The following is a 9591-nucleotide window of genomic DNA, read 5'->3' on the forward strand; positions in this document are numbered from 1 at the left end:
TCCCTGCATTTTCTGGTGTGAAAGGGGTATTATTTCAAATAGCCAGGACATGCAGTGCTCTGAATACAGTCAGGTAGCCCCCTGCTCTCTGCCCGGCTGTCAATGGCTGTCATTTCTGCCCGGCAGTGGCTGTCCCCCAGTTACCGCGAGCATCTATTCCCCTTGGCAATGAGCTTGTAATCCCACATAGCAACAAGCATGGAACCCCTGGCAATGTGCATGGAACCCCTGGCAATGAACATGTAGGTAAGCAATATACATCGCCGCCCTTCGCCGGCTGTCCGCCGCGATGCCAGCGCATATGTACTAACATATGCGGCTGGCATCGCGGTGCGGTAACGGAGACCCCCCGCGATACCTGTACTGTGGTCTGCGGGGGGTCTCCGTCACCTCCCAGCCGGCTCCTGATGCCTACACGCCGGGGACAGCTAAGCAGGCTGTCCCCGGCTCCTCCTCCTCCCCCCCTGCAGCCCGGAAGGACGTCCGTCTGCGTTGATAGGGGGAGGAAGGGCTTACCTTCCGGGGTCCAGGAGGACCTGCAAGTAGGTAAGCCCAAGGGAGGGGGAGAGGGGGGGTCGACGAGAAGGCGGGGTTGCAGCGACGCGGCGAAAAGAAGCCCATAGGCTTCTATAGGGTATCGCCACCCAAGGGTGGCGATACCCTGCCCTGCGATAATGATGCGGCCGGGTAATAGTACATAGAAAAATGCGGTAAAATGGGTGTTTTACCGCATTTTCCCTTTAGTACATCCCGCCCTTACTGTATGTAGCATAATTTTTAATAGGCATTATGGTGTTTGGTGTAATATGTATTGGAGATTATGGTGTGAGACTTGTCATGTAATGGGCATTATGGTGTAAATTTTTAATGGGCGCCTTTGGCGCGCAATGCCCCTATTTATGAAGCATATTGTGCATTACTGCTCAATCTGTTTAGTATAGTGCAGGCATGTCCAAACGATGTCCCTCAAGCTGTTGTGAAACTACAAGTCTCATCATGCATTGCCACAGTTTTGCTATTAAGGATTGCTAAAACTATGTCAAGGAATGCTGGGACGCGTAGTTTCACAACAGCTGGAGGGCCACTGTTTGGACATGCCTCGTATAGTGTGTATTTTGGCTTGATCCATGTGGCAAAATGTGAATTTTGCCTTAATCTGTGTGGCATAATGTGAATTTTGGCTCAATCGGTGTGAATTTTGGCTCATTCCATGTGGCATAATGTGTGAGAGGAAAGAACAGTATAAGGGGGTTACTATTGTGTTGCATGATTTGTATAAGGGGTATATGGTGTGGTAAACTTAGGTGACCATATAAAAGGTGCTGAAATGTTGTCTACCAAGTTTCGGCTTTCAGTATTTTTTTATGACTGGAGTGCCGCCTCACCCCGCAAGTATCTTAGGACATTGGCATCCCTGCATTTTTCCTATGCCAGCCCCCTGCCTTTTCCAGGCATATATAAATATAATATAAATATATAAACAGAACACTGGTCACGCCACCCACATTATTAGGTGCTGGCCGCAACCCCTATTATTGTGCATAATAGGCCCTTGATCATTTTCAGCTCCAGGCCCATTTAGACCTTAATCTGACTCTGGCCCTGTACTCCAAAATGTACCTGTGCTGTAAGTGTACTCATAAACAAATTTGTGACCAATACCATCTGCTTCCACCCACATTTAGCCCAGGGTTGCCGACTTTCTTTTTCTCCTCTCCGGGAGAAGCCCGGAGAGGAGAGATTCAGTAACCACTCAGGGGGCGGGGCTTAAGCGTGACATCACTAAGCCCCGCCCCCATGCTGTTAAACCAGCAAATTCAGTGATCTCCGTGGAGGGGACGGGGCTAAAATGACGCGATTGTGTCATTTTAGCTCCGGCCCCCTCCTCTGAGACCCGAGGATTGCGGCATTTTAATGCCGCGATCCAGGGGACAGGGGGGGTCCCCCCTGAATCCGGGAGGGTTGCCCACCCTTCCGGGGGGCCGGGAGGGAGCCCCGATTTTCGGGAGACTCCCGGAAATTTCGGGAGGGTCGGCAACCCTGATTTAGCCTAATACACAGAGCCCAACGGATGCAGCTGGTGGTGCTGACCTATCCCTTGCTGGTATCAAGCTTGTAAGTACATTTGATACATGTATGAATGAAGTTTGCAGTAAAATATGGCTCACTGGTGTTGTGGAACTACACGTGCCAGCATGCCCTGACACACTATAACCATTACAGTCCAAACCATGAGTGTCAGAGCCTGCTGGAATATGTAGATCCACAACCTTTGACGGGCCAGGAGTTACCCCACACTACTTTAGTGCAATCCCATTGTCATATACCATTACAATATGTTATAATTCACACAATAATTGGTTTAAAAAAAATACACAAACACAATGGTATGCGGTTAGACATTTTTACTTCTGGCTACTTTGTCAGACGCAATCTGCATTTTTGCAGGTGAAACATAAAAACTGTGGGGGCATGTTACAAGATGTATTGGATATTACAAAACTATCAAACATATGAGCTACCTTCTCCCAGCATCAGGCAACCCTACACCACTTCTAGAACCTGCACCAAGCCCACCACGGGTCCTAACACTCCGACGGGGTGGGGAAGTGGGGGAGCCACTTATTGGGGTGCTGGATACACTGCTGAGGGTTGATGCTGCGCCACCTCCGACATTGGCTTCCAGCTGCTGTAGTTGGGCCTGCATACCTATTAAGGCATTGGTCTGCGCTGTGCATGATTGGCTTAGTGCAGCTATACTTTGCGCAAGGCTGCCAATATGGCTATTCTGTTCCCTTACAGCAGAAGTTAAATCTGCAAAACGGGTGTCAATGCTGTTAGCAATGCGCACATGAGTGCCTACACCTACCCGTACACTACGTGCAATTTTGCGTAATTGAAGAAACGTGTCACGCATGTACCCCTGGATGTTACCTATTTGCAGGCTTTGGGAGGCCATGAATTCTATCTGTTTGTCCTTGAAATTGACCAAGGAGTTAGCTACTTGGGAAGCAGAAGCTGCTGTATGGGGTGTGTTTGTGGTTGGGGGTGGGTTGGGAGACACCCCACTTGGGGGAAGATCACTCTGTGATGAGGTCTGTATTTCTTCCTTTGCCGCAAAGGTCTCGACCGGTTCAAGAATGATGTCCATTTCGTCTAACACCATTATTGAAGAATCGGTTTGGTCTGTCCCTAGTTGTATAGTACCTGTGGATACAGATGAAGAGGTAAGTACTGATGCATATATAGGCCAGACTGTCGTCTATACTGTTTTAGAAAGGGCTTGAGATGCTGGACGCACATACCTAGGGGTGTTATGTACTTACACATGTACCCCGATACAGCATGTAACATTGACATTAATAATAAGTCACATGCCTAGCTCAGATTACATTAATTTCCGTTGCAATGTAGCCGCAGGAGATGAATGTAGTGTGAGATATTGTTGATGTGACATGGGTGTGTGTACTGTATGTGTAATGGGGTTTTTTTTGTTCATTTACCTGCTTCCACAGATTCTGCAGCAACGGGCCTTCTTTTCTTGGATGCGTGAGCACTTCGGGATGGACAATCTGTGCAAGGAAAGATGGGCAGCCATTAATGGACCTTACAATGGATAAGCATTTACAAAAACCATGCATTCAAATGACAATAATGGACAATACTTCCTTTGGATAAGGACTACATTATTTATTCACCACAATTTTTTTTTTTCACAATATTATTTTGTTAATTTATTATTAAATTAGTGGACACATGACAACTATTGTATAATCTCTGGTATGTAGTCATGGCAGGTAAACCACCAGTACACCTCTGTGTTTTTGGCCACATACATGTTAGGCTGCTAGAAAGAATGTTACAGTGTTGATCAATATGAGCAGTTGTGGAACTACAAGGCCCAGCATTATGAGCAATTTGAAAGTAGGAGCAGGCAATTTATTGTGCATGACCTTGCTGGGCTATGTAGTTCCACAGCAGCACTTTACTTAGCATAACAATACAAGTGAACATTATAGTTAGAAAACATTGGCATGTATGTTTAAGATTGCATGTGGTCACACTTACCAGCTCTGGATGGCGTTTGCGGCCTATCGGTATCCGCCACGTGCATGCCAGGCAGGACCTCAGGGGGTATGATGCGCTTCAACTTCACCTCATACGATGTGTAGCACACAGTGGTGGGGCTTCCTCCTCCAGTCTTGGTGGCCTCCTCCAACTCCATGGCCATTTTACTTTTCAGCTGCCTTTTGATGTCATTGAATCTCTTCTTGACATTTCTGACCAGGCGCTTGTGCTGACTGACAGCGTTCACCGCCTGGGTGATGTCCTTCCACATAGCCCTTTTGCGCTGTGCACTGGTCTTGTGGTGAGATTTGCAAAGTAAACGGTCAAACACAGGCATGATAGCCCGGACAAGTGCAGCATTTTCATCATATGAGAATCGGACCTTTCGGCCACTTTTTGTGCGGCCAGCTTCCACCTCCTCCTCCTCCTCCTCCTCCTCATTTTCTACTCCAGCCATGTACCCCTCCTCCTCCATGCCAGTGTCTTCCTCCTCCTCACCTCCATCTTCCTCCACCTCTGACATGTGGCCCTCCTGCAGCAGCTGTGGGGTATGGCCAAGGTCTTGGCTATAGGATGGGGATGCCAGCGGATCCTCCACCTCCTCCTGCTGGGGCAGGACGCCCAGGGCCTGGTCTGGGGCTGGCCTTGCTGTGACCATGCTGCCTGCCACACTGCTGGCTCTCCCACTTGGCTGGCTGCTGCCACTGCTCCGTCTGCCACTGCTCCCTCTGCCACTGCTTCCTCTGCCACTGCTTCCTCTGCCACTCCTCACTCTGCCACTGTTCCCTCTGCCACTCCTCACTCTGCCACCAACACCTCTTCCTCTACTCACACTGCCACTGCTCCTCTCCATGCTCCTTACTTCCTATCAAAGAGTGAAATGGCGCCAATGCCCCTTTATATAGGGGGTGTGATGCATAATGGAGGGGACAGAGGTGGGCCAATAGGTTGGGGGGTTCTTACTCATGCGGAGACAGTTTTGTAAATCGCACTCCGGTTGGTCCAAAACTCGCACATGACCGGCGGAATAAATCACACTTTTTTGTTACTTAAAATCGCACCACTTCGCCGCAAATCACACCACTTCGCACTTTTCAGCCTCCAAAGCGCATCACATTAAATATGCGAATTATTACTAAAAAATGCGATTTCAAAAAGGGCAAATAGCGGCGATGTGGTGCGCTAAAAAAACATGCGCATTTATCTCATCCCATAGAATGTCACCCAAAGTGTTTTTAAAAAAGGGGATATAGATCCTCTCAAATTGAACCCCAATGTCCTATTCCCAGTGTAGTTGCTAGATTGGGTGCGTGTTGCTGTATATCTTACAGTGTGTACCCACTCATGAAATGAACAAATCTGTTACAATTTTCACTTAATTAAGTTACTTTTGTTTAATATTAGTTTATAACACAGATTGCTCCCAAGGACAGCAAAGTAAATATGTATTTTTGGTCCTTTTAAACATCAAAAAAAGGGTTGCCGCCTAGTATCTGCACAGATATTGCGCAGTGTGTAGCACAGTCTTAAATAATAACAGACTACGGGGCCGGCTGGTAGTATACGTGCCGTATTTCACATCTAAAGTGTACCCGTTAGATGCACAGTCCTTGGGAGCAATCTGTGTTATAAACTAATATTAAACAAAAGTAACTTAATTAAGTGAAAATTGTAACAGATCTGTTCATTTCATGAGTGGGTACACACTGTAAGATATACAGCAACACGCACCCAATCTAGCAATTACACTGGGAACAGGACATTGCAATTTTTGGACCAATTTGGTTGAAAGACATTTCCATTGAACCCAGTGTCCTGGACGAAAAATATTGACGACAGACGAAAGAAGAAAGATCTAGCTACAGTTTATAGGCTCTTTTTGAAAGATATTCAAATTAAGCTGCATGCACAGTTGATGAACAATCTTGATGAACAACTGGCGGGTATGCGCATCATCATTCATCGTTTGTTGACAATATCTTTTGTCAACATCTTTCGTCCAGGACACTGGGTTCAATGGAAATGCCTTTCAACTAAATTGGTCAAAAAAATTGTACAGTGTGTATGCACCTTTAGACCATACTTGAGACTTTTGGGTTGGTCTGGGGTGACCTGGGGGCATGGAGATTGAATTGTGTCATCACCAGGCGGCTCTCACATTACTGACATTGCAAAGCGCTTGGTGGGTCTACGATGATGCAATTCAGCATGACCTTGCCCACCTTTTCTCTCATAGTGGGTAAACAGGAAGGGGGGGGGGTTAAGAATGCAGCACTCTTCTGATTGGCTGGGCATGCCACTGGACTCTGGGAGTGTATGTCTGACTTATACATGTCTGTGTGCGGAGCTAGACATGCCCTTTGTGTGGAGCATGATATGCATCCACAATGGCATGCCACCCTTCACATGCTAAACTCTACTATAAACTATAATATAACTCAAACTATTTAAAAAAAGTAGGCAAGTTTGACCATAAGCCATTGACCCTGGGCAGTTGCACAGCTTGCTCACTCCTACTTAATACTTGATACTGAGGAGCCAATTCAGACCCCTTCGTACGGGTGCAAATTCGGCCCCATTTTTGATGGCGGGGGGTCTGCACATGTTCAAGCGTGTATTTGGGCATTTGCAGAGTCAGGCACACTCGCTTCGATACAGGGAGGGCAGTATGGGGACTGACACGCCCATAGACGCCCATGATAAACTTTAACATGGGCTTCTATGGAGCCGCGATTAGCCAATCAGCCGTAAAGCTCCGCTGGAGCCCGCTGCTGATTGGCTGGGGGAGGACACGGTGTCCGACATCACCAGTAAATCCTCCAGTTCAGGGGAGGAGCCCCAAGTGTAAACACACTTGCAGCTCCTCCAGTTTATTATGAATACAGGACCCCTCTCTTTGTTTAACTCCTGGATGCCTACATGTTTGAAAAAGGATGCAATCTGCACTGGATTGGTTGGTGAGTATAATTTCCTTCAAGAGGAACACATATGGTTTCTACAGGAGAAGTGGGTGGGCCGACAAGAACCTATAGGTAAGTATGTTTCAGTGAATGTAGTATGTATTAAAGTTTAATTTTCAAAGGTGTATGTGTCTTTTATTTAACTATTGGTTTAGCTGTAGAATTTAAGCTGTAGAATTTACCAGCAGGCCCTTCAATGACCGCATGCTGGGATTTGTGGTTCTCCAAGTCCCAGCATGTGGGGGAGGCTTGCTGGGACTTGTAGTTCCACAGCTTAGTGAATGTGGTAGGTTCCGCACAGACAGTAAATATACATTTTTGAAATTATAAAGAAAACCAACATAGAGAACTACTTGGAGAATGATTCTTGGGGCGAGATTTAGTGAATGGCGATTTTTTAGCCAAGTGCGAATTGTTTGCAAATCACCATGTATCGCACTTTTTCTAATTCGCATTTTTAGTCCAAAATCGCGTATTTAATGTGTACCGATTTTGGTCTGGAAAAGTGCAATAATGGGCGATATGGTGCGAATGGAGGCGAATTATAACGCCATAAAAGTGTGATTTCCGGGTTAGGTCATGTGCGATATTGTGGCCAACCGGAATGCGAATTACACAAATCCGCCTGACTTGGCCATACAACCTCCTAACCTATTGGGCCACCTTAGTCCCTCACAATACGCATCACACCACCTATATAAAGGGCACAGGCGCCATTTTACCCTTTGAAAGGGAGTTAGGCGTTGGTGATGGAGAGGAGAGGAGGCATGAGACAGAACCCAGTAGGCAGAGAGACAGGCAGCAGAGGGCCAATTACCCCAGCCACTATGAGAGGTAGGGGAGTGAGAGCCAGCACTGTATCTCACACAGGCAGCGCTGTGAGACCCAGGACAGGGAGAGGCAGCATGCTGCCAGCAAGAGCTGTGGCAGGAAGAGGCCACATGGTGGAAGCGCAGCAGGTTGACATGGAGGAGTAAGATGGAGGAGCAAGTTATGTGTCCTCACACAGTAGCATAACTCCCGGAGGCAATGGAGACATTGGCCGCCGGGCGTTAGCCACTAGGGGGGGCACAGAGGCCCTTATTCTAATCGGATCGGTACGGCCCGCGTGCGGCCGTACCGCCGATGTTTTTACTCTGCACATGCGCAGAGGTCAATCTGCGCATGTGCAGCCCCCTTCGCCGCAGACGGATTTCGTCCGCCGCAAAGGGGGCGTATAGGGGCGTGAGAGGCATCATGCCCTCATTTCCCTATGTGTACGCCCCGCGTTTCATGGGCGTTCCCATGCAAACGCGGGGCGTACGCATGGTAATGAGGCCATGACGCAACTCATGGGGGCGGAAAGCTGACGTCGCCGGATGTCAGCTTTCAGCCCCCATACAAGCTACCACACGGACGATTGTCCGTGTGGTCTCAGCTTGCGGGAGCTGCCGCGGCGTGCGGACCTGCCTTCGATGGTCGACGACCATCGAATGCAGGGGGCAGCTCCCACCATGGTGGAGGCGTAGCCTCCACCATTTTTATGCGGATCGCCAGCCGTCCGTGTACGGACGGCCGTGGCGATCCGTAGGGTGGGCGGGGATTCGTCTGGTGCGGTCGCAGCCGCATATGCGGCTCGACCGCACCAACCAGAATAAGGGCCAGAGAGAGGAGCTGTAAAGAAAATGACAATAAACTACAGCTCCTAGCAGACCTTGCTGCAGGAAGCTCAGGGCTGCTGGGAGCTTCATTTTACTTTCAGTTTCTGCAATACAGTGCACGCAGTTAGTGCAGCAGTTGTACCCTCCTTGCAGCCAGATAAGAGGGAGCGAGTGGCTCCGGAGGAGCAATCCGAAAAGGGGGCGTGGCTACACAGGACTGGACTGTACAACACACAGTCATTGCCAGCCAGGCCCTTCAGCAGCAGCAGCATGGTGAGTGTGACAGTGTGTGTGTGTTTAACTATTATATCCAGTATGTATTTATCTGTGTGTGTGTGTGTGTGTGTGTGTGTAACTATTATGTACAGTATGTATTTATGTGTGTGTGTGTGTGTGTGTGTGTGTGTGGGGGGGGTGTAACTATTATGTACAGTATGTATTTATCTGTGTGTGTGTGTGTGTGTAACTATTATGTACAGTATGTATTTATGTGTGTGTGTGTGTGTGTGTGTGTGTGTAACTATTATGAACAGTATGTATTTATCTGTGTGTGTGTAACTATTATGTACAGTACAGTATTGTATTTATCTGTGTGTGTGTGTGTGTAACTATTATGTACAGTACGTATTTATCTGTGTGTGTGTAACTATTATGTACAGTATGTATTTATCTGTGTGTGTGTAACTATTATGTACAGTATGTATTTATCTGTGTGTGTGTGTGACTATTATGTACAGTACAGTATTGTATTTATCTGTGTGTAACTATTATGTACAGTATGTATTTGTGTGTGTGTGTGTGTAACTATTATGTACAGTATGTATTTATCTCTGTGTGTGTGTGTGTGTGTGTGTGTAACTATTATGTACAGTACAGTATTGTATTTATCTGTGTGTGTGTGTATAACTATTATGTACAGTATG

At 47.4% G+C, this 9591-nt stretch overlaps 1 protein-coding gene and 1 long non-coding RNA gene across 2 annotated transcripts; one reads left to right on the forward strand and one right to left on the reverse strand.

The window, feature by feature from the left end:
- The first annotated feature begins 2059 nt into the window (after window positions 1-2059).
- Window positions 2060-5354, forward strand: LOC146027029 (uncharacterized). The gene is made up of 3 exons (XR_014454635.1): window positions 2060-2115; window positions 3123-3227; window positions 3516-5354. It is a non-coding gene; the product is annotated as an uncharacterized LOC146027029 (long non-coding RNA).
- Window positions 2400-4350, reverse strand: LOC146027028 (uncharacterized). The gene is made up of 3 exons (XM_083158041.1): window positions 4069-4350; window positions 3504-3572; window positions 2400-3207 (listed from the first exon to the last, which is right to left on the reverse strand). The coding sequence occupies exons 1-3, from the start codon at window positions 4337-4339 to the stop codon at window positions 2519-2521; spliced, it is 1029 nt and encodes a 342-aa protein (XP_083014167.1). The 5' UTR covers window positions 4340-4350; the 3' UTR covers window positions 2400-2518.
- Window positions 5355-9591: the final 4237 nt, after the last annotated feature.

Source organism: Crinia signifera, chromosome 8, assembly GCF_055691185.1.
Source record: "Crinia signifera chromosome 8, ASM5569118v1, whole genome shotgun sequence".
In the NCBI taxonomy this organism is placed as follows: domain Eukaryota; kingdom Metazoa; phylum Chordata; class Amphibia; order Anura; family Myobatrachidae; genus Crinia; species Crinia signifera.